The sequence below is a fragment of the Strix aluco genome, chromosome 1 (genome assembly GCF_031877795.1).
Source record: "Strix aluco isolate bStrAlu1 chromosome 1, bStrAlu1.hap1, whole genome shotgun sequence".
Taxonomy (NCBI): domain Eukaryota; kingdom Metazoa; phylum Chordata; class Aves; order Strigiformes; family Strigidae; genus Strix; species Strix aluco.
The window spans coordinates 56549663-56574994 of record NC_133931.1 but is presented as its reverse complement, the minus strand read 5'-3'; the positions used below and the strand labels follow the sequence as shown (position 1 = coordinate 56574994).

Here is a 25332-nt window from a genome sequence, read left to right as displayed (position 1 = left end):
ACTTGTCTTTTTCCCATTAAAATGTTCAATTATATTTGTTTAAACCCAAATTACATGACCATAGCAGGTTGTGTATTGTCCAAAAATCACAGCAGGTAGCCAGAAAAGTGAAAACAATATGAACACATGTAATAGAATTTCAAAGGTGGAAGAAACTGAAAAATCAAAAGTATGGAAGGAATAACAAAAGGCAAAGCTGGAAGGGGAACTCTTAAAATCAATCATGTTAAGCAACTGTAAAGAACCCTTGTCATTCACATAAGTTAAATGTCCATTCAGGGTATATTTACAATCATGACCATTTTTGGACTGTACAAGATGTACTGAAAGCTTTGTATGTAACTTACTCTTATATCTGAGTGGCAATTATATGACATACTTATATTAGGGCTAAGAAATGCTGAAAATGCTTTTTACATCACAGCTGCAAGAGATACTTTGATTTGTCCTGTGCTTTGCATTTTTATGTTTTTGAGGATTTTTCATACCTTTAAAGCTTCTTTTAAGTACCAAAAATTGCTTCGCATCAGCTATAAAACATGTTGTAATCTCTTGCGGAAGAAAGCAGTTATAGTGCTAATGTGCACAGACCTGCATGTATTTGCTGAAGAAGCATTTTTCCTCTTCAGCCTTCAGTTAGACTATCACCATGAGACATACCGAATTATACCACAAAGCAACCCACACTGTGTATAATGCTGACCTCTAACAATTCCAAATTTAGAGGAGTCTAATGTGGAGTTATAACAGAAAGCTGATTTGTGAAGAGTAAAAAACCAACTGCTAATAGCCTGAATTTAGACCTATCCAATCAATACCAACTTTTCATCACCAGTCCAATAATCTGTATTAGGTTAATGTTGTTTACATTGGAGAAAAACCCTAAGGAACCACTCTTCTTAAAACCTGTAGAAATTTAAACTGTTGATTTTAACTTGAGGATAATATATTTTTGAGTTACAGTATTCTTTAGGCACACAGTCTTTAGTTAAAATAACAGTCCTAAAGTACAATAGAAACTAATTCCTGCATTCCAGGAAACGGGTTTGATTAAAAGCAGCGCAGTGGCAGCAAATTCTTAAAGAGTAATTATTTAAATATGTGCATGCATATTACAAATAGTCACCATACTCATTCTACCAGAATATTGTGTGCTGTCTTAATGGTTTTGACCTTCCAAATTTCCCAAGTAAGTAGCAGCAAGGTACACTGGCATCCAGAACTTCCAGGTATCAGAGACACAGACATTATAGAAGAGGAACATTATTTTGAAATTTTCCTAAAACAAGTGTCAGTTTAAAAAGTACTAGTATTTGGGCTGTGATATTTAGGTTTCAGACTTGGACAGCAAGGATCTTTCTAATACTGAGAGTGCTCAGTATCAGCTTAGTATTTCCAAGTGCTTTGTTCTTTCAGAATATGTAGAAAAACTCTACTGAATAAAAACTATTTCATGTTTCCAAAATTTTTTGCACAAATCTAAAGGCAGGAAGTAACATTTCTGTTGTTCTGGAGGAGGGGTACACTTTTTAAATTAAAACTTCCATTCTGGACACTGATACACTGACAAGGGATGGATTCTTTAGTCAAAGCTTTACTTTCTTCTAACCTTTACTCTGTCAGTTCTAGTAAATTCAGATCTCGTTGGCTTGCGCATTTTTGAACTCTGCAATACTACTTTGGCACTGCTGAGGAAACGGCATGATCAGACTAAAGTGAGAAGCTAGAGGAAAAAAAGGACACAGATTTTATTACTCCTCAAATAATGGTGCAGAGTGCACATGAAAATTTGAGATGGTACACAACAGCAGTACAGCAGACATAAGGGAAAAGGGTTAAAGGTGTTAAAACTGACTGTTCCAAATTTAAAAGTATAAAATTCTGGTCAAACCTACAGTTTTATTTTAGCTAGCACCTCAGCTACAATTTCAAAAAGCATCTATTTGGAAATATACTTGGAAACCTCCACTTAGAATGTGAACAGATAATGAGATTAGAAGAACCCCATGCCAGGCAATTACCAATGCACCGTTAAAGGTTTTGGATAAACATGTTTATTAGTAACTCTGGGCATGTGCTTGGCACCTGCAACCGTGCAACAACAAAAAAAATTTCCACTTTTTGGTTAAGGTGTGGGTTTCTTTGGAAGAGAAACAGGTATTGCACAAAGCCTGTTTGTACAAGTTAACTCCCTTCACACCTAAACAAGTTTTAAAAAAAACATTGGGAATACTAAGCAATTTTGAGAGAGAAAGAAAGAAAGAAAGAGAGAAAGAGAAATTATAAGCATGAAACAAGAGAAGTTGCCTACTCACTTCTTTTTTCTTTCTTCTTAAATTTTCCTTTCTTCTTCCCATGCTCCTTTTCATCATCAGACACTATATCTGGAGGCTCATGCAAGCTGTCATGAGGTGGTGAAGGCTCACCGGTGCGGTACAATCCAGGGAACTTTGTAGGACTGATTTCTTCAGAGCTGGGAGTACGAGCAAGACCCCCACTGTGTTCTACCCGACGGTGTTCACTGGGGCTGCTAGTGGGAGGCAGGAAGCACTCAGTCATTCTGATTCCCTGATATCAAAGTGAAATCTTCTGCTACCTGTCCATCACACCTGCAGCAGGGGAAAACAAAAAGAAACCCCACATATTTTTAAGCAATGGGTTTCAGAACACCTTGTTTAGAGCTCTATCCTGAAAACACAAACACCAATACCTTCTACAATGAATGTTCCGACTTATGTCAAGACACAGTAATAAACCAGGTCCTAAGCTCAGTGTTTGCAGAATCTCTCCATTAACTCCCAAGCCATATTAACATAATAAGAGAGCTGCTATATTAGCCATTTATACTTTATAAAATATAAAACATTATATATTAAGTATCAGAATATTGTAACATTTGAAATAATTCTTAAAAATTTCACAGGCAGCTTGCATACTGATTGGTAATATTTACTACAGAATAGTTAGCTAACTTTAAATTTTTGACATAAAATAGATTTGTCTGGAAGCTCAGAGTGTTTGTGAGCACTGCACTTAAGGCAAAGATCATTTTCATCTTTCCCAAGCATATTTTATAGATGCAAATAAGAACTTGCCTAGCCTGTTGCAATAAGGGGAAAAAAAAAAAAAAAGAGTTAAAGCAAATCCATCTTCTAATTACGCTAACGCAAATTAAAGAAGGTAGAAAAAGAATGATTAAGTTTTTCTGGTATACAACAAAAACTTCACATTTGAAGAGGCTGTATCAGGTCATCTGCACACAGATGCTGGTACATTGCTTGCTTGAGAGCTATGGCCAAATAAAAGCTAATATGAAAACTGCTGAAGGAAACCAAAACAAATTCTCAGCAATGGAACTCGTAAGCAAAAAACTTCCTAGCACAGATAAATTTCAGAAATTCCACAGAACAGATACGTTGTATGGGACATCATACTTCTGGAGTCCACTTTGCTGAATTTGGCCTCTTGTGTCCAAATGGTCACCCTCAGATGAGCCCTTCTTTCAAAGGATGAAACAAAAACAGAAATAGAGCAAACCCCAGGAAAAAAAAAAAAAAAAAAAAAAAAAAAAAAATCTATTTCCCACACCCACTGGCCTACTTTGATGACAGGTGAAGTCATGATTACATGCTAACTTTAATCCAACTTAAATCTATGCTGCTGCGTTGCTGCTGAAACTGATCTATTGGAAAATGGACAGAAAAAAAAAAAGGTTTTTTTTAAAAGCTACATCGGTTCCACAGCCTGGCTCTCTATGCAGCCATGTAAGTGCCAGGGCAAGCACAAGGAAGGCTGAGAGTTGGGGGAAGGTGCCCTGCTCTACAGACTTAGTGATCAAGGTGGCTGTGTAGCTACGGCCTCAACAAAACCAAAATTAAAACATGTTATAAGATTAGACACAAAAGCCATATTAAACCTATTTCCATGGGTATTTCAGTTATGACAAGAGAATATCCAGATATAATAGCTACGGCTTCTGCACTAGCCTTTGGACTCTGCAGTCACCTCTGGTACTCCTGCTATTATTGAATGCTGATGTATAGATCACAATTAAGAAGAAAGTACTCAACCCTTTGCTAAGTTAGGCAAACAATCATAAATTACCCAGTATTTTATAAAATCTCATTCAGGGAAATAAACGATAGAAACTGGCTAAGCAGGAACTCCTGATACTCATACAAATCAGACTATAACTTCTTATTCAAAAGCAGAAAGCCTCTTTAAAAGAGAAAAGCATTAACATGAGACAGCCATTTTCTTTTTTCTTTTTTTTTTTGGTCATGCTTGTTGGGTTTTGTTATATTTTGAATGGATATCAAACACTCCACTGCCATGCTAATTTGATACTGTGTTTAAACAAGTAACTGGCATGCTCAAACAAGACATTTTAGGAGAAATGTCCAGGTATCTAAAGCTTCAGACTTGCAGATATCAAAAAAGGTCAACACTTTCAATTATATAAGCATTTTCATTACCAATGACACAGACTGGCAATACTGTTGCATCTCATCTGAGTACCAGAAGGATCTGTAAAATTCCTGCACAGCACCTGTTAGTATTTCATCATCAACCCCTCCAGCCCACCCCAAAAAGAAGAAACCAAAACGCCCCATAAAAAGCTGCTAAACAACAGACGGTATTTCAACAGTAACTCATGGAATGAAATTAGAAGTATTACATATAATATTTTTAAGCAACAGGATGGACCACACCTACAAGTCAGTCCATGTCTAGAGTGGGCAAGATGGGCAAGTGCACAGAGGGAAAGGACAATGCCATTGCAAAGGCACATCACCACCACCCTGGAAAATAAGGACACACATTGCTTTGCCTCTGGAACCGGCAGAGATCCTGGGATGAAGCCTGACTTACCCTGTACGTTCCACAACACTCCTCAGCAGTGTTACTCAACTCCCGGGGTCTCATTTACAGTTGGTAGAATACAGAAAAGCATAACATGGAATTGTGTTTTGCCAGGTTAATAATTATAAATGTGTTCAGCTAAGTGGGTTCTGGGGAGGGTTGTTGGTTTTGGTTTGGGTTTTTTTGTTTTGGTTTTTTTTAACTCTCATCCTTCAGTTCTCTGTATGCAGAACATAGGGAAAATTTAATGTCTGTATGAAACAAAGTATCTCACTACAGGAGATCACTCAGTGCTTATGGAAATTAACAGATCAGAATTAGAATAAGGCACAGAGTAAGACACAGAATTATGACTAGGAACAAAATATTCATGAGGTCTTTTAATACTGTTCATTCTTTATTCTGGCTGAAGTAGAGACACTGACTAAAAATAAACATAACGATGCAAATTTGTAAATGCAACAAATTAAGAGTGCACTTACATTTCGTATTATTTTACAGCTTTAAGAAAGCATTCTTTTCCTATATGCATAATTTCCTAGGCCTTTAAATAAGGGGGAAATTTCACAATGCTCGAATTCTATCAAGACTTATCAGCAGAATCAGAGCCTTTAGGCCTACTGCAAAAACCTCTTCCACTTTTACTAATGGATGGCAATGTTAATTGGCCATACAGATCCGTACCTTTCCTCCAGCTTTTACAAATTTTTGCTGACAGCAACAAATGGTGAGACTGAAAAAATCATGGATCCTCTCAGCATTTTGAGAAGGAACATTTCTAACAGGCTGATTATTCTGCCAGCTTCTCCTTCTCAGACTTGACCCTTTCTTCCCAATCTGTTACTGCTTCAGTCCTGCCTCTCCCCTGCAGCAGCACCTTCCTTCAAATTGCTTTTCTTCACCTATGCAGCTCTCATCTGTCAGGAGATTTAACAGCTCACTGCTGCCACATGGGGAAGGCCATTCTACTCCCCCCATTAACACACACCCCCAGTTCCAGTAGTTTGCTCTTCCAAGACCCCTTTGTGAGATGATTCAATCTGCTAGCTGCTCCATCAGGCTTCTGCTGCTGAGCTGGCTCGTGGAAGAGCTCAACAAGCACTAAACATGGAAAGTAGCGGAGTGGCAGAACCGTGATGACAGGAGTGCAACCTCCCTCTTTGGGCAGGTCTGTTGTGTGATACTGCGCGCACAGCTTCATCTCCCCAGATTTCACTTCATTCTTAGTATTTTCCCTGTAACTTCAGGCTTTGATGTCTTTATCACCCAGTGCCAGTACTCCCACGGTTCCTGTCTTGATTGATTTCTTTTTCACCCTCAGTATATCACACACAACATGTTCTTCATCTGCTGTGGTCTCTGTGACCCAAGCTCAGTCTCCCACTTTCCTCTCCCCTTGTTTTTTATTCAGTCAGTTCCTACTCTCCTGCTGCACACTGCTTCCTTGCAGATAAAGTTACTCCTCTTCTTCCTCTGTTTCTTCTATCTGACTAGTTATCAGTTCCTGTTTCCTCCTGGATGTTCTACTCTGTTGCACGATTATCTATCTCACCTTGTCCCCATTTCTCACACTGGCACTCAGTCTCTCTCTAGTATCACAAGAGTCATCTTCTTACGGTCTTCTTTGTCTCTCCCTAGTATCACAAGAAGTCATCCCCCTTACATCTCCTTACTTCCCTACCAACAGCAGGCTCCTTGACTCCCACCAGTTCTCGTTCACTTGACATTTGATTCTTCTTCCACAGGAGCCACGAAGGCTGTTATGTGACAGCATCAGAGAGCTTCTCGCAGTTCAAGCTCCTCCTCAGACTTAGCTACTCTTTTCAGTACTCCCAAAATGCAGCTGAACCATCCTGAACCATCTTCCTGCTCAACATGGAGTTGAACCTTCAGAATAACTGAGCGTCAAAAATAAACAGCCTTCACCGAACATGTGCAGAATTGTCACCTCTCCTCTATTCCCCAAGGAAAGACTAAATTTAAAGAGATTTTAAACATGGAAAGCAAAAGGTACGTCCTTAACACAAAAACTCCTATCCATCACGTCACCACCATCTTTCAAGACCATACACCAAGCACAGGAAGGTGGGTTGGGGAGAGGAAGTGAGATGCCTGCATGGGCAAAATAGTATGTTTTTCCTATCCTAATTTTTGAAAATAACTCTCTCCTACAAAATTCAGCCTGAGCTACATAGCTAGTAAGTAAAAATTAGTATTAAACAGCTGAGGTTTGGAAAAGACATAGAAAAGTGAATACAGAGAGACAAGACAGCCAACTGTAATAGCTCTCACTTATTGCAGTGTGTCATCTAAGTCTGCACAAACACATTAAAGAGAGGCACAGTCTGAAAGACCAAACTCACAGCTCTTTCATTCAGTACAGAAGGCTCCATTATTTCTGTTTTGCACTGAGTCTGTACTGTGACTTTGTGCCTTGTAACCAATTGCAACAGCAGAAGCAAATTAGAGCAGGTGATTGCATGCACAGATGTTATTTTGTAAAGCTATTGGGCGGAATGAAGGACATGGAGAATTTTTCCGCAACAAGCGTTATGCAAGACCACATCTGAAGCATGGTGGGTGTCCCCGGGTCATCCCATTTAGTCACAAACAGACACACTCTGAAAATCGGGGTGTTACGTTGAAAATAATCCCAAGAAGTCAGTAATCAAAGGATAGAGGCAGAGTGGGAACACTCACTCAGCTACCAGACCCTGCTCCATCATAACTACCCAAAATCAAGACCCAGAACACAGCAGTGCCTCATCATCATAGGCAAAAAAGAAAACAAAATAGTCCAAAAGATCTGGACATATGTGAAGAAACTGATGTTACTCAAAGAAATGAAGCACACTGCTTTTGGACAAAAATTATCCTAGTAACAAGCATAGCTCCATTTTGGAAAGTAATGAACCATAAGAGGAAAGAATAAAAACTATCACTCATGGTCTAAGCATGTCAAAGCACTTCAGAAACTATGAGTGGTACTCCTACAACTGCTGAGATGGTTGCAAAAGATGACTTGGAGATGAAAAGACAGAGTTAGAAGTTATTTACCAAGACTATGCAATGTCTGAGACATATCTAAGTTCTGTATCTTGCTCAGTCTACTGCAAAGTGTGGGAGGCCATTAAAACCACGGTCCTTCCAAGAGTAGAGGATGCTGTTAAATACATCTCAATTTAATCATCTTGTAACTACTGATGGTTGTCAGCTACAGCAACAGCTTTGGCAAAGAACAAAGTTTTTACTAGCTTAAAGCTAATAAACCATTTATGTTTTACTCAAATTGTTCTGAGGTTTTATTACTGCAATAAAACACAACAGTTTAAGCTGTGTTTTGAAATAAAAGATGCATTTTTTACAACATACTGAAAAGCTTAATACAAAACACTGCTTTCACTCAAACACTTCTTAAGACTGAAATGCTGCCATGCAGTTAAATAGCAAAATGACAACAGAGGCCATCTATTTTACTTAACAAGCAGTACTCAGGTACATAAACAGTGCCCTTTCCTTTCCTTAATAAGGCAACATGGCCATGAAAGGAGAAAGAAAAGAGAAGTGCTTCACGTAGACAGGTAAAGCAAGTTTAAAATTTCACAAGTCATAAGTAATCACATAAACACGGCATTAAGTAACTCCCTTGTGAGTCATGCACTCTTCATAACTGGCAAGAATTAAAGCCTCAAGAAGGGCCTTCACAAGATTTTTTGAATAAAGAGAATAAAATACAGATTGCTTAGCAGCATTCAGCTCCTAAACTTAAGATTACTTTACAGAATATGTGATGCTATGAGAATGTTAGAAAATTTACTTTAAAGGAGAGTGTGTAATCACACAATTCCAGCCCCATATGTGCAAGCTATACATTTTTCAAAAATAATGACAGCATCAGATCAGCTCTAAAAGTAACAAACAGGTTTGTGTGTTCTCTCATTTACCTGTAGGTGGATAAGTCTGCCACAATTACAGTACCATTCAAAGTATTTCAAGATCTCCTCTGAGAGTCCATACCAGCTCAGAAGTAGTGATATACAAACATACAAAACTCCTTAGCTCTCAACAATCAGAGACCACATCCATATTTGAGTGGACTCTTGAAGGAGCCAGCTCACATTCAGAATATGTAGCAGTATCCAGGTTACTCCCTATTATTGCGGATATTCCAGCTCTTCATTAATCGATTCAGTAGAGAGCCAACCTTAAAATAAATAATTAAATACTATCCTAAACATTTCAGAAATTTTAGAAACAAGGTTTCCAATCACATTATGATAAAGTCTCATAATCACATGAAGATAAAATCTCCAGGTATGTGGCAGCATATGCTTTCCAGTTTGGTTCACACTTCAGGGAAAGCAGTATCACAGCCTCTAGTCTACAAATTCTGTAGAGCTCCATCAGGATGCAATTCACAGGCTGCTCCCAATAGACACCTTGGGGAAAACAAAACTTGGATCCCCTGGAGAGAGACAAGTGTTTTGCTCCAGAGAAAGCACATGTGAAAAGAGATCAACCATAACCACATAGGAAAAGCCCCTGTCCCATGACTCTGTCTCCTGCACTGGCTATGCTGTCACACCACCTGCCATAACATCCTACTTCCCTGGTGAGGCACGCTGTGACAATTTACATAGAATCACAGAATGGTTTGGGTTGGAAGAGACCTTAAAGATCATCTAGTTCCAACTCCCCTGCCATGGGCAGGGACACCTTCCACTAGACCAGGTTGCTCAAAGCCCCGTCCAACCTGGCCTTGAACACTTCCAGGGAGGGGGCAGCCACAGCTTCTCTGGGCAACCTGTTCCAGTGCCTCACCACCCTCACAGAAAAGAATTTCTTCTTCACACCTGATCTAAATCTGTTGCGGTTTAAAGCCATTACCCTGCTGTCTGTTCTGGAGCAAGCTAAAGCAGGTGGTCTAGGAGAAAAGCCTCGGCACAAATCTTTGTTACATTTCAAATCTTGGAAATAACTGGCCAGCTAACAGCTGGAAAGACTGCTGTTTAATTGTTTCACATTGCATGTTTCTGAAGTAACAAGCAGAAGGTCTGGACTCCGCATCATGATGCAGATGGGCACTGTAACCAGGCCAGACTTTTGCAGGAGTATCTTGACTAATCAGCTACCTGCATTGCAACTGCTACTGCCCAACCAGATAGTAATTTCCCCTTCTTCAAACTTCTTGGGAAAGTGCTAGTCCACTGTTCGGGATTCTCTAGTCTTACCCCTGTGAATCCTGCTCCTGGTTCCCATGGTCTTGTCACCACAAAGTAGCCCAACACCAATTCTTCCAGTAACCATACTCAAGCCTGGTACACTCGTTCCCCACTCCATGGTCTAGTCCCACTGCTTCCCAGGCTTAGTCCCTCTCCATTAGCTTCTTCATTCCCCTCTCCTGCAGTCCAGTTCCTCCACCACCAGGACTGTACCTCACCTCTCTCACAACCTCCTCCTCACCACACAGGTGTTCAGCACCTAGACCTGTGCAACTTCAGTTTCACCATTCCTCTTCTCCACACCCAGTGCCTCATCTAACCTCACCTTTTGGCTGCTCACTGTTTCCCAGCTTTCCCTTGCCACCTTCTATTTCTCCCACACTCAGTTCTAATTAAGGTTTCTGAAAATTATGGTCCACACATAAGCAAGGAAATCTGGGAGGTCTTCTCCAGTGAAATTTAGATTTCCCCTCTAAATTACAAATAGCATTAAAAAGGTTTGCCTGACTGTCAAAATATTTTTTATTACAGCAAAGATATGTTCTTCCCTGCTAGCTCAATTCTCAGAAACAGTCTGAAGGATTTGGTTAGTGCTTTTTGTTTAAATTTTTAAATACCAGCCTAAGAAACCTAATTTTTCAGTCCAAATGAAAATGTGGTAACTTTTGATAAGGGCAGAACTACAGAGAGCTGAATTGAATAATCTGAAGTGTCCTGCAAATGTATCAAACCCTTCTATACTTCTGAAAAATGCCCCATTGCACAACATACATAATACCCACTATGGCTTAGACTGGCTTTAGAATTATTTCTGGTGTGACAACCTTGTCCCTTTTCTCCTGTCCACCTCTCCAAATTCCCACTTGCGCCAGCACTAACACTTGTAAAACAGCAAAGTTTTACTTTTACCACTTAACAGAAGAAGGGAAAATGCAATAAAAGCTGTGCAGTTTAATTTTTTAACAATCGCTACAACCATAGTATCACTTCAGGTTTTGTTTGCCCTCAGGACTATGCGAGTTTTATACAATTCAGGTTTTCTGACAAGTCTTTCGAAGAGTTGTCTAATCCCTAGTCACCAAAGGTCTGCAGCATGATGTACAGCAATTGATGATCTAGCAAATCAAGACTAATTTTTATACTTTTATCAGTTTCTGGGCTGGGTTTACTTAATGACCAATTCCCCTTATCAGAGATTTCAACTACGACACCGTTCAGTCACACTCCAGTACCTGACCTCAGCCAACTTGAGAACAGCTGTACATTTAGTGGAGTCAGCTAAAAAAAACCACCACAAAACCCTGAGCAGTTGAGCTACAAATCCTGTTAAAAAAGCAAGTGCTAATCATCAGAGTGAAAAAAAATAAAATGAAGCAGAAGAGAAACCAACGGATTTGGCATCAAATATTTTACTGGAGTTTTAAGCATTTGTTATTCTTTCAAGAGCATCTACAGACTAACCATGACAGATCACACAACAGTGAATGGAATCTAGTTTTCCAGAGCTCTGCACACTCAGCTCCATAGCCCGACTGAAAAAATCTAAGGCTATATATAGCCTAGTTTTGGTTTTTTGTGTTTGATTTTTTCATTTTTTCTTTTTTTTTTTTTTTTTTTAAAGAGTGAATTAGCTAACGCATGCTAAAATACTAGAAATGACAAGGGTAAACAGCAAATATGAAAGACACTTTGCTTTGGATTTGACACTCGTAACAATCTGGGACATGCCTACAGACCAGAAATGTGTAATATAACACACTGGCATTTCTTTAACAGCAATAATTCACCTGGCAAAAGAAATAGCAGCAGTAGAGATGGTGTAACACATCATGAGGCTCTTGCCAGCAGGTAGAGTTCAAGCTCTATGGAAATCTTGGGAACATACTCAGTTGACATGTACAGGCAGACACCAATGCCATTGTATTATCATCATCTTTATTATCCATGCCAATTACAACAAAACCAGAACAGGTATGCCCCCCTATAAAGATCGCTTAACTTGTGTCTGCTGGTCTGTCCTTTAAAAGCCACTTGCTACACCTACGAGCATACTGAGTTCAGCACAGACGAAGCCTATATACATACAACCTAGCTACATGTCAGCTGCATAAACCTGTTTAATACATAGAGGAAATGACAAAGAGCGCACATGCTGCACAAAGGACTGCATGCTGAATCCAGACAGTGTCGCTTTTTAATCCATTATTGAGATACTATCTTTTAGACTGGATGTAGAAAAATCAATTAGAAGTACCATGCTTCTTCACTGAATTGGCTGAATTGTGATCATTATTTTATTCATAGAATTTTCAAACAGCATTAAGTTAATTTTACAGAAGTTGCTTCATAATCCTTTAACTGGGAGGTCAGCATTAACGGTCTAGTTTACCAAAGGCAAAGAATATTCAATTACAAGGCCTTATCATTCCCAGAGTATATTAATGACACACAAACCTTTAGGGTTAAAACTGTGAAAATTAAGTCTCTTGTGCTTTACATTGAATTTTTGCCACCATGTATTGAACACAGATGAAGAGATCTATAAATTATAGGCTGTCACTTGAGCTGACAACTCCCTAACATAAGGAGAAACTAACAGCAGCTTTACTTGGATCTCTCATAGTGTGACACACGACACAGATGATCGGTTTCCATGTATGATTTTTTTTCATGTTTAAAACCCAGCATGTTCCAATGTAACACAGGCAAACCATACCCAACTTTTAGTGAATATCAAATTAAAACAGAACTATGATGGTTGAGATAAAACCCATTCTACTGTAACAGCAGAAAGAAGAAAAGACTTTGATCTAGAAAAACTGTTTATGTAACAGCTTCTCTGATTATTTTTAGTGATTATTAAATAACTATGTCTATCTCCTGATTGTTTTAGACATAGTTATCAAATAATAGCTATCTGCAGCACCTTTGTTTTTGGCTTAAAGAATCCTGTATATTATCAAGCTAACATCAGTGGCTACTGACCTAGAAACCCAAGTAAAAGGAAAGTCTCCCCTTCTGCCTTCACCAGTTGTTTTATTAGGCCCATACTGAGTAAAATCAACTGGAGATTGGGTTGCATGTAAACATTTTCTCACCTTAGCTATAATGCACAGGAATATAATGTTTCCATGCTCCCAGTACAGCAGTTTTTAGAAAAGCCTTATTGTACATGCAGTTTTACCCACCAAAAGATTTTTTTTCTGATGTAGCTTATTTCATTCAGAGATCTGATTTGAGCTGTGCCAAGAAAATAATAGTTTATTGATCCATGTTACACCTATAGCAGTGCCACCTGCTGGAATAGAGGCTGATGTCTGTCAAATTCATGCTATATGTAGAAGAAAATTATCTTTTTTCTTCTTTTTTACCATGGTATATAAGTTTGCACACAAGAAGAGGACTATATAATCTCCTTTTTTCAGACATATTCCCATCGATGCCAATGACAACTCTTCATCAAGACCACAGGAAGTATTTAGCCTTTCTGTAAATGTCTAAATTTTTAGTTATTTTTTTCAGTACCATATGTAGAGTTAGGATTAACAAGTTCTGTTTTCCACTTCCGCCCCAGATTCACTCAATACCCAAGGGGAAAGTCAATTTAAATATTTATAAATTCGGTAGATTATTAATTACGATTAACACCACCACCTCCAGGGATGAGATGTTGCAAAATGTCACGTGTGTGAACACTGAAAACGTTCACAAACACATCCAAGGCAAGGTGTGGCACCACCCAGCTTGGGGCGGCAGCTGTCTCCGGAGCTCTTCTCTGCAGCAAAGGGCTGGGAAGCAGGATTCTGCCTCCACAGCCAGCAAAGGCTTCTTCAGAGGCAACAATGGGGAACACTGATCACTTAAATTACCAATTACTGAAACAGCAGCAAAACCCACAAGTTCACAGTATTTGTCTTCTATGCCAATTTACAGAGCCAAACAGCTTTGCAAGAAAACTTACATGAAATACCAGCTTTCTAGAAAAATGTATAAACATCCTGAGAATTTAAAATTAAATTCACATACATTTTCTAAAGCAAGTTTCAGCTCAGTCTGTGGCACCTACTGCAGTAATTTTTGGCAATCCTATGGCTTCAGAGCATCACAAAAACCCCCATACCTTATGAAATACATACTGATTGCTGTTTTCAATTTACTTGCCAAATATAATAAAAATGAACTGAATAGTAACACAAATAGACACTAAAAATATGTATGCTTCACAGCTGGCAAAAAAGTTCAGTATCTGATAGCACAGGACCAAACAAGTTCTGACTGCCATTCCCAAATCTGTTGTGTAGCCTTGCCTACACAAGAAAAGTCATGCTGCTTTAAATAAAATTAGTGTAGGTAGTTTAATGGAAGCCCTAGTATACATAAGACAAAACAGTGCCACTGTCCTCCCCCTGCTCCAAAAAGAAAATAAACTGCCTCCGTCAGTGTAAGGCATTTTTAAGTGTGGAGAAATCCTCTCTCTTAAGTACTAAAAAACCACCAAATGTAATTACCCATTGAAAATATGCATCTGTAACTGACTGTTCTAATGATACACACTCATTGTAAACTTCTGTGACATACTTTTTTTATCTTTTAGATATCTTCAAAGTCTGACTGAAATAGCATATTAAAAACTTACAAAAGTTTGTACAAAAGTTTGTACAAAAGTTATAAAGAGCTAGCAACCAAAAGAAGCCAACCATAATAGAAAACTGTAAGCCAGTTTTATAATAAAATAAATATCATAAAATCATAGCATACAAAAGGAGCGCTGCAGGTAATTACAACTTCCCCATTGTTTTTTGGTAGGGTATACAGATTTTGGCATATTCCAAGATACATTTGAGATAGTCATTGACAGAAAATTATTTCTTCTTAATTATCTTTGTCGAGGAACTTGGGTTTGAATCTACATCTTAGTATGTCAGTCACATGAATTTACTGAACCATCCAGACAACAAAGTAAGAACTCCATATATTCATCACTTCCTCTTTCAGCTGGAAAGTTGCATTTCATTTCCTCCAACAACTTCTGAAATCCTTTTCAAAAGATGACTGATAAAAACCCACCTGATCACCAGTGGTATGAGTTATATAAGTTTTGGAGAACTGCAACTCCAAATTTCAGGATTAAACCTTCAGAAGCATGACCCTGTGAAAGATCTCTGCACCTAAGATTAGCTTGAAAGCGGCCAGCACAAAGAAAACTTACAGAATTTGTAAAGATTAAAACATCTAAAGAACAAGAAAAGCTAAAACCACTAGACTGAAATAATCCAAGGAGTTTCTGGGTAAATCTATTCATCAGTTGGTTTGCTTTTTTCCCCAAGCTCTTACATTTTCAGTCCATTCAATCAATTAAAAAAATCCCACCAAATATGAAAAGCTCTTTAGGCTATCTTAAAAGAACAGCATCTCCTTTGAAGACACCACAACTGAAAATTAAAAGAGGGTGTCAGATGATACTTTTCTTCAAATCCAACTAAAAAAAGGGTATTTTAGGCTTTGTATAGATTAGCATTATGCTTTTATATAGCATTTTGTTCACAATATAAAAACCTACTGGAGTTAAATTATTACAAATATAGTAAAATATCTGCCAATTTAATTATCTTGCATGAGGTAATATTAAATTAATACAATCAATATTAAGTATGTGGAAGCCGTGTATTGGACAGAGAAAAACAATAACCCATAATTATGGACTCCTCTAGTAACATGATAGAAAAACACTACTAATACCATGAAATGAGAGTTTCACTGCTGGCATGTTTAGCTTTAGAATTTACATTTATCAGTCAATGTAACTCATGCTAATAAAGATCAGTAAAAATGTATTTTCACTGATACCTCCAAAAAAATTCTGCACCTTGACTGGTGATGCTCATTTTAACCACACGTGGACACACTAGAAATGTTAAAGTAGCAATAAGCCTAATTACCAGTGTAAAATAAATGTTAAGTTTCACATAAGTTTTTATAGAAAAAACATTAAAATTAGAGCTTCTGACTCTTCGGTGTTACTCTATTTTAAGAAGTTTGGCATGGCTTTAAAGAGAAGTGATGTTCTTGCAGAATTCTTACTAAATTTTTCGTGAAAAAGAGAAGCTGCAATTTTTGTCCCTGCGATAGCTCTTTTTCCACAAGTGTCAGGTTAACGGTATTATCATCATACATTGTGTTTTTAAACCCATGTATCCAGCTGAAGTGCTGATAGTAGCAGAAATCTATGTTCAGTCCCAAGAGTCCCTTTCTGCCAGATGTCTGTCTTCTAGCACAAAGCTCCATAATTACGCATAATACAAAAGCCCAGGGATCCTAATGAAACTGTAAAACAGGAAGTAAACTTATTGCGCTGACTTAAGCTAGAGCATAGAAACGTGAAATGTTCATATTACAGAGGACAAAAATGAAACAAAAATACATTTTATTTATACAGAACTATATGAATTGACTTGAGGGAAGAGTTACTCACTGCTAGAAAATGTACAAAACAACCAACCTGAAACAAAATTTATTTTCCTTAAAATAATTTTCAGTTTGGTCCAAACTTGCATTCTGATTTGGAATATCAAACCTTACCACCGAGCACTTGCTTCTCACTCTTCCCCTACAGCAGCCATCTGGCCCCTTCCCACCTCACACAAGCAGCCATCACTCACTCATCCCTTTCTTCCCTTGTGTGCCTCCAGAGACCAAAATAGCCAGTCTAAAAAAGCTCAGTTCCTTGTAAGCAAGAAGGATAATGAAGAAGGCAGTGTGGAAAAGAGAAATCTGCTCCTACCAGTTGCAAAGCTGCCCCTTCCATTGCACTGAAGTAGAGGGCAGCACCTACTCCTATGAAAAAGCGTTATCCCCCAGAAGCTAAAACAGTGCATCTCTGCACACTTAGGCAAGGTCTTCCCCAGCGCTGTGGTTCAAGTTAGGCTGTAGCTGGCAAGAATCATTAAGCCATTCCCTGCTTCCTCCAGGAAGGACAGTAGCCCGGATGGAAGCAAGCCAGGGATTGCCTACAAGGTCATCCCGTAAATTAACCTGTAACACCAAGGATCATCAACCTTTTAAAGAAATTTTATAGTTGCACTGATTGATTAAGGTTTAGATTTCTTCCCAGCACTTAAAACAAATGGACAGATGACAAACTATTAACAATTAAGGGTGCACCAATGAAGATGAAGCAACTTAGATCACACTCTTCAATTACTATTATATGAGAACAACTGCATGATTTAATTCCGCACATAGAAGACAATACTAAATTTGATTATTTAAAACTAGACATAACATTGTCTCTACCAATGTTTTTTTAAACTGGGCTACATACCACATTAATTTGCGCTAGTAAACAGCTCACTATATTCAGATTTACATTATTATTGGTTTAGCTACTGGTGAGCACTTTTTCTTTATTTCTTTATTATTATAAAATTCGGTGTTTATTAAATAATTAGTTGCTATTTTTTAGTTAGGATGTTATGCCAAGCTGCTTCTGGAAGAAACTGGGACATGTTCATTATCTGTACTTTTGTTTACTTAGTATTACAGAAGCTACACAAGGCAAAAATACCAAACCATGTTCTCTAATTAAATACAACTTATTTACTTACTGAAGGAAATACTACTTGTAGGTAGTGAACTGATCACTCCTAAACATTGTGATCTCATTTTTTCGAATTGGTAGATCTCAATCTCCCAGACATACTCTCAATTCATAAATTAGACAAGAAAAAAAGATGCCTTCTGCTTTTTCAATGCACAACTAATAATTAACACTAAGGACCCCAGTTATATTTCCCAAATATTTTTAGTCAGACATATTTTGTTTAGGCATTAACTTTGTTTTTTACCTTCTTAATAAATTATCCACTGAAGCCACTGTACTGTGTATTTATCTTTTTCACAAATTATTCCCTATTAGTTCAAAATTGTCATAGCACTTTAGTGATGAAACCTAAATACAATATTTTTTCCTAGTACATTATCTTCAGTAATGGGACAGAATAAACTATGACGTCTTTGGATATATCTGAGATGAGTGTTGCGTGAGCCTACTTACTGGATCACCACTCCTCACCCAGGCAATTATATATCCCTTCCCACCCCACTTGCCAGCAGCTGCCCCAAGTAAGCAGTCCCCCACTTTCTACTGCAGTTTAAAGAAAAACTGGAAGCGGAGAGTGCCAGATCCCTGTTGTTATTCAGCTTCAGAGACGCAGGCTTGCTGTGGCTGCTGCCAAAATCAACAGCTCTTTCACTCTACTATACCTCCACAGCTTCAATCAAGTTTGTATTCCCTCATGTCAAGCTGAAAAGGTGAGCAATGGCTGGGATGGGAAGGATAAGTATGGACAGGAAAGGAGTCATACCCTTTCTTTTTCTAAAGTCAACCTGCAACCTTACCTTTCTGGTTTTGGCCATGGCAGGCAGAAAATGTAATTTTCACTTGGACAGCAATCACCTCTAAACACCACCACATCTGGGGATGCAGCTCAAGTGCAAGCCTCCCACAGGCTACATCCAGACTAACTATGGACTCATTTGATTTTTGTTTTTTTCTTGAGCAACAATTTGAAAACTACGGTCCATGAGTCTCAGGGGAACAGCAGAAAGAGCTGACGAGTCCTTCAGGTGAAAATCTTAAGCAGGCACATGGCAAACGGTGACTAGTTTTAAGGGTAGTGAATCACTCACCGATTCAAAATAATCAGATGCTTTAGCTCAGATAAAAGTTTAGTAGATTATACAAGACATACAATAAACTGAAGATAAATGTCATTCAAACTTTTTCTGTAAGAAAACACAGCTAAAATATGTTAGGCAAGTGCCTAAATGGTACAACTGAGATCAGAACCCCAAAGTGTTAAATACAGTGCATATACACATCACTTTTGCTTTAAGTACATCTACAGAATTAAGCCATGCAGCTCTGAAGCAAAAACGCAGTTATTGTAATGCCAAGACAATATATTCCGGTATAAACATGCACATCTAGAAGCAGAAATAAGCTACCCTACAGAAGAAACTTTCTTCCCTGTATAACTATAATCACACCAGGGGTCTACAGTGAAACCCTTACTTTCAGGGAAAAAAAACCCCAAACTAAACCACAACACATAACATGCCCTCCCACCCCTGAATACACCTTAACTAAGAATAGTGCCAGAGTTGCACCTGGAGTATTAAAATTTGGAGGCAGCTATTCCTGTCTTCTATTTCAGATGTGGGAAGTCTAAAGAACACAACACATTTTCTCAAAGTTAGAAATGAGATCCCTAGAACAGGGAATGTAAAGTTTCCTGCTTCTCCGTAAGAAACACCCTGTTTTCGACCTAGCTACCTAGAACATTACAGTAGGGTGTTTAGTAAATTTCAAACACTCAGAAGTAGTAAACCCTCAAAACCACAATAGTTTGGAAGCTTTTTTAATTTCTATTTTACTTCTCTGTAGAAAAGAGCCCCTCAAGAGTATGTGTCACAACAACTGTGTAACTATATTACATATGGACTGTACTAAAATGAACTGAAGAACCTGTGTGGCATCATTCATCAGAAGCTGTATACAACACCTCAAATGACATCAAAACCCAAATCTAAGGGATCTCTCTCCCATTTTTCTTTAAGCTTGTTAAATTCACGTCCTGCATTGTATCCAACAGAGCTTTAACATCACCCTTGAATGGGTGCATTATAGCAATGCTGAACATGCATGCTAAGCACTTCAAGCACTTTTCAGATAAGAAACAGGCATAAGAATGCAATTATAGCTGTTTTTCTGTGCTGGAACAAAAGACTTACACAAATCCATCTGGTTTATGCGACTGGTAAAAAGGCCTTAGCCTATTAATTTTTATTATTATTCCTCATTAAGGATGACCATTAACCTTAGGGACACCGAGGAGGGGGGAATCCAAACCACACCATTCTTATGAACAGATACTTTAAAATTACCAATGTGGATTGCTGACATTTTCTTTGTCGTTTGTTTTAACATACATCAGCACTTAAAAGTAAGATCTGCTTAACTACTCATATATCACACACTGACATATGAGATATGGTAACACACTCTTTCTAAACACCATTATTAGGTAGAAAACACAGCATCCTTAGAACCTGCTAAACACGCCAGATGCAGAAAAATCACAATAATGGTAAGAGTTTTCTGGTCCTTAAGATGTGACCTCTAGGTGAAGGTAAATGAATAAAAACCCAAACCGAAACCTCACAGTAAGCTAACCCACAGCCCAGCAGACCTCTAACCCGCGCCTCAGCTACCCTGAACCCCGCACGGTCCAAAGTGCATAAACGCTCAAGAAAAACGGGCGCAGGAGGAGCCTGGCGCCCACCCTGGGGCGCAGGACGCCCGCTCCCGTAAGGGCAGGAGGGACGACCGGGCCAGTCAGCAAAGCACCCGGGCCAGTCAGCAAAGCACACGGGCCAGATCGTGTCCCATCCCGCCCCCCCCCCCTCCCCGGTGCTGCCCGACGAACAAGTCACCGCTGGGACCCGCGGCCTGTCCCCCCAGCGCCGCCGCCCCCCCCCGCAGCAGCCCGAGCCGCCCCACCGCCGGAGGGGACTGACACCCCAGCGGGGAGGCCGAGAGGGAGGGTCACCCTGGTGTGGGACAGCTGCGCCCGGGCCTGCCGAGCCGGCGCCGCCAGCGACCCTGAGCCGGGTGAAGCCGGGGGGGGGGGGGGGGCGGAGTCCCCAGCGGCCCCTCCCCCAGCCTCCGGGCGGCTCGGGCCGGCCCCTCCCCCACCCGCCAGCGGCGCCCGGGGGGCGGGAGCGGCTCCCCGCCGCCCGTTAGCCACCCCCACCCCCCCTCTTCCCCACCAGCCCGGAAGCGGTTTCCGCGCCCCTCACCGGGAACGGAGGGGGCCGGGCCGGAGACCCCCCGCCCGCCAGGCACTAACCGTCGGGGTCCCGCTCGCCGGCGCAGCGGCTCCGCCTCGGCCTCACGCGCGGGGCCCCGCCTCGCGCCCCATCCCGCGCCTCCTCCGCCGCCGCCCGGCTCGCAAGGACGGCCGGGGAGCGGCGCGAGATCGCCACCGCGCAGGCGCCGCCGCCTCGCTCCGCGGCACGGGGCGGCGGGGGGGGAGCGGCCTGCGGGACGGGAGGCGCGTGCGCCGACGGCCCGCCCCCTCTCCCCGCTCGCCCGCGGAGGGGGGCGCTCTACGCATGCGCATCGCCGAGAGGGCGGGGAGGCGCGTCCCGCTCCCGCGCGCGGGGCATGACGGACACTGTAGTTCCCGGGAGGGGCCCTACCGGCGGGGCTGCCCCGCCGGCTCCCGCAGACGGACTACAACTCCCGGCGATGGGCGCGCCCCACGGGCACCGCCGGAGCCGCGGCTCGCCTGTTCCCTCGCCCCACATCTCCCCCGATTTTTAAGTCCCCGTGCCCGGCGTGGCGGTGGGAGGATAGTGTGGGGAGCTGGACTCGGCTCGGCTCCGGGCAGGGAAGGGCTGCCTGAGGGGATCCCGGAGTACGGCTGCCCCACGCCCCTTCCTGCTCCAGTGAGTGACCTTGCGGCGGGGAAAAACCTGTAAAATAACTTCGTAAAGTTTCTTGAAGCCGCTGAGGGCAGCCGGGCAGCGACCCGATTGCTCTTCTGGGCAGATTTACAAGGAAACGTAAGTGTTAGCAGTGATTAAAGCAGGGTATGGCTGAACCCGTGGCGAGATAACATTTGTAATTGTGGAAAGTCAGCAAACATGAAAAGCCATTAATGCCAGGACAAGAGCGGTCACAGCTCTAGAGAAGAGGTGTTTGCATCTGGCCTGCCTTCCGAATTATGTTGCTACAGCCTCCTGGGTGTGCAGCTCACATCGGAGCAGCCATCGGCTTCATCTTGCATAAGGGCTCTGACCTTGAATTGCTACCCGCTCCTCTCTGCCACGCTCTGGAATACAAGAAAATAGAGAAACGCTCTGGATGCGACTTGAGGTGACCTGTGCCAAGAAACACATCTCCATCTCAACGTGCATCCTGTTTACAATGATGTTAAAAGGAATTTTGTATTCTTTGTCTCTTACAATGCAAGTTTCTGTTATGTTAAGCACCTGCATAATTTGAATCCTTTTCAGGATTCTTCATCAACAAGGGAATTTGTTTTAGTAAGAACCAGACCGATTCATTCCCACAGCCTCAGACATAATCCCTGGGCTATTGGACACACTAATACTGTGGCAGCGTGCCACCTGCTTCATTTATTCACTTGAGATTCAATGGTGCTTAGTCCCTGTCAAATGGGCTCTTTGTGCAACCTCCTGCGGTAATGTAAAAGGTCCCCCACAGGAATTTGTGCTATTCAGTAGAAAATACAAAAGGGAGGGTTGTAAACACTCCGATTAGTGTTGGAGCACAGAGATATTGTCTCCACAACATATTACATAACCACACCAGCTTCCAATTTACCTCCTCCCCTCCAGAAGAAACAGTTGAACAGCAAGGGCTTACTGGTGTATTTAACTTAACATCGCAGCTCATGTTTGGTTTGGGGTTTTTTTTGTTATACAAAGGCCATGTTACTTCTGGCAAGAGAAGAGAGAAAGGTTACTCCAGTAACATCCCATAGTAATTTGAGATGATTGCCTGTGAGGATCTCCACTTGAAGTGACAGTCGCCAGAGGCTCTCAGCTCCAAAGAATAAGTATTATCAGAGGCTGTTGCCAACACAAGTTCACACACAATGGGCCCATCGGTTAATGAACCCAGAATGAGTCTTCTCCCATTTTCTGAAGACAAACAAGTGATTGTCTGCAGTGCTGACGATACCAATTTACTGCCATGTGAAATACATTTGGACAACTCCTGACTTACAAAACTTATTGTGGTCTGAGGCCTACTTACACAGACCAAGGCACTTATACCCTCCATGCCCCACATTCACTCTGTAAATTCTTACTGCTTTAAAGACAAAGTCCAGCAAGGATTCTGAGGTGGCAAGCTCTCTGCTTTGAAATTCAGTCTTGCTGATGTACCTGAACCTCATAGATGTAATAATAATGGCGGGGAGCTTTAGAAAGCATTTTGTCAGGGAAAAAAAAGGGAAAAAGGCAGAGCTGTGTTAATGAATGAATGAAAAATTTCTTCCCATTCCCTCTCTGTTATGCTACTACTTCAAGAAAGCCAGTTCTGGGGTTGAGTTTGTCTTGGAGAGATGGGAATCTATATGAGCTGCACTATTTAGACGCACTACGTAATTCTCATTAGCAATAAAGGAATACACAGCAGTCATGGAGGAGTAGCTTATGAAAGAATCTGGTTGGCCACATACAGAAACACACGTGAAACAATGAGAGCCTGAATATACAAAGGAAAGCCTAGAAGATTAGTTAATGCCTTCGAGGCATAAAGTACGTTATTTGTAAGAAGTATCACACAGTAGAAGAGAGCAAAAAGAACTGAATGACACTGAACTCTGCCTTTACAACTCCCATGAGCACTACTATGGAATCATACCATTTCAAGATCTTTGCAGTAAGAAGAAAATTCAAAAATACTTAAGCAATGAAGAGAATATAAGAAAACTCAGGTCTCGGCAGTCTTACATCTTAGATAGATTTGTCTGAAAGGAATTTACTTTGTTCCTTGCAACATTTTGTCTCTAAGTATGTTTTCCTGTGTGAGTAGCACAAATTTTAATGATGTACTGCTTGATGAAAGGTGTCATGCCAAGATCACGGGGCAAATCTTGGTAAAGGTGTTTTCTTTTGCAAAACCTAGCAGACATTACATTTAGCAAAATGTTAGGTTACGTGATCAATGCTCCTCTCCATGAGCACAAAGGAGTATAGTAGCACAATAGCAGGTGGGGGAACCCCAATACAGTACCCTGAGAAACGAGCCACTCCCTGGACTGTCCCATGAGAGCCATCACTCCGAGTTGTGGGGGTTACTGCCTACAGGGGTATGGGACTCCTGGGACATGGGGGAAGAGCACTTTGGGATGCCCCAAGACCTATTACAGGATTTGCAGCAGAAAGACCAAAGGCAGGGAAGGGGATGGATCAAGGTTGTTTGGGGAGGAACAAAGATGGAGAAAAAGAGGGATATGGAGATAAAATGGGCTAGTCAGCTGTAAACAGGTTGCTGGTCAGTACACTGGCGTGGCCATGCCCTGCAGGTACCTCATCACCACGGCCTGTCCTGTCTTCTCGTTAAACTCTTCTCCTGGGTGAGGGTGTCTCTGTGCTGTGTGTGCAGAGATAAAAGTGCCAGTCACTGGAGAGGGGACCACAAGTCATAGGGGCCTGTGTGTCTCAGGTGCCCATGGCTGGAGACCGGACCGTGTGCGTGTTGTGTGGGTCTGTGTGTCAGCGTGTGGTTGCCAGCAAACATGAGGCCAGACCAGCCAGTCAGTGGGATGGGAGGCTTGGGAGCCAGGTATCAAATCAGCCGTCATTTTGGGATGGATACTGGAGAGACCACAGATATGTTATTAGAGATACAAGAAGGTGTTCTTACATTTATTTTAAAGTACTAGATGTGAAAACCACTAAAAGTACTAAAAGCAAGACAGGAACCCTAAGAAATGACAGGAAAGCAATGTCATGTTATGGCCATTGTACTCACTCTCTTTGCAGGGTGTCAGTGCTTCTGTAATTTAGGAGCAACAAATGCCTGTGGGGAAAAACAAACAAAAAAACCCCAAACCCAAAACCCAAAGCAACTAAACAAAAACTTTCTCTACTTTTAGAGAAAGAATAACAAAAGGCCTTCAACCCTTTTTCAGTCAGAACCCCAAGAGGCTAGGGATTTGTATAATTTCTTATTATTATATGAATTCCCTTTTTTACTTCCCTTTAAGTTCAGTGATTTACAATTCTGTCCCAAAGGACAGTGATAAAACTGGCTGATGCTTTACCTGGAGAAGATTCACAGCCAGAAAAGTGTTTAAAACATGTTCTTAAATATTCCAAAGCACTTACGTAGGTGATGGTTTGCTGGTATCCAGATGTAGGTGAAATAAGAGCCCACAAAATAAATTATGATTTTTCTTGCAAAATGAGTAAGACTAAATAAAAACTTTCCAAAATGGATAGATTTGTCAGAAAGAACATTTTGACTGTTAAAAAAATCCTATTTTATTCATTTATGTAAAGAAAAAAACTTGCAACAATTTTAGTTTTGGAAAAAAACTGCTGAAGAATTAATTCTCTGTATTATTCCATCTGTCTAGATCAGTAACTTCTATAATATACTTCCTAGTAACATTTGCCCTGAGAAAATCTTGAGAAAGAAAACACA

At 40.8% G+C, this 25332-nt stretch overlaps 1 protein-coding gene across 3 annotated transcripts in view; it reads right to left on the bottom strand.

Annotated features, from left to right (window-relative positions):
* The window catches only part of RALBP1 (ralA binding protein 1), a 35609-nt gene extending 14408 nt beyond the window's left edge, over positions 1 to 21201 (bottom strand). The window contains exons 1-2 of one of the 3 annotated variants that reach the window (XM_074821939.1): positions 20946 to 21201; positions 2316 to 2609 (exon numbers count right to left, since the gene is read on the bottom strand). In XM_074821939.1, coding sequence (XP_074678040.1) covers positions 2316 to 2559 — 244 coding nt within the window. In that variant the 5' untranslated portion in view covers positions 2560 to 2609; positions 20946 to 21201. Of the gene's footprint in view, positions 1 to 2315; positions 2610 to 20945 lie in introns of those variants that run through there. The other 2 variants (XM_074821929.1, XM_074821948.1) reach the window with 2 other exon arrangements.
* Positions 21202 to 25332: the final 4131 nt, after the last annotated feature.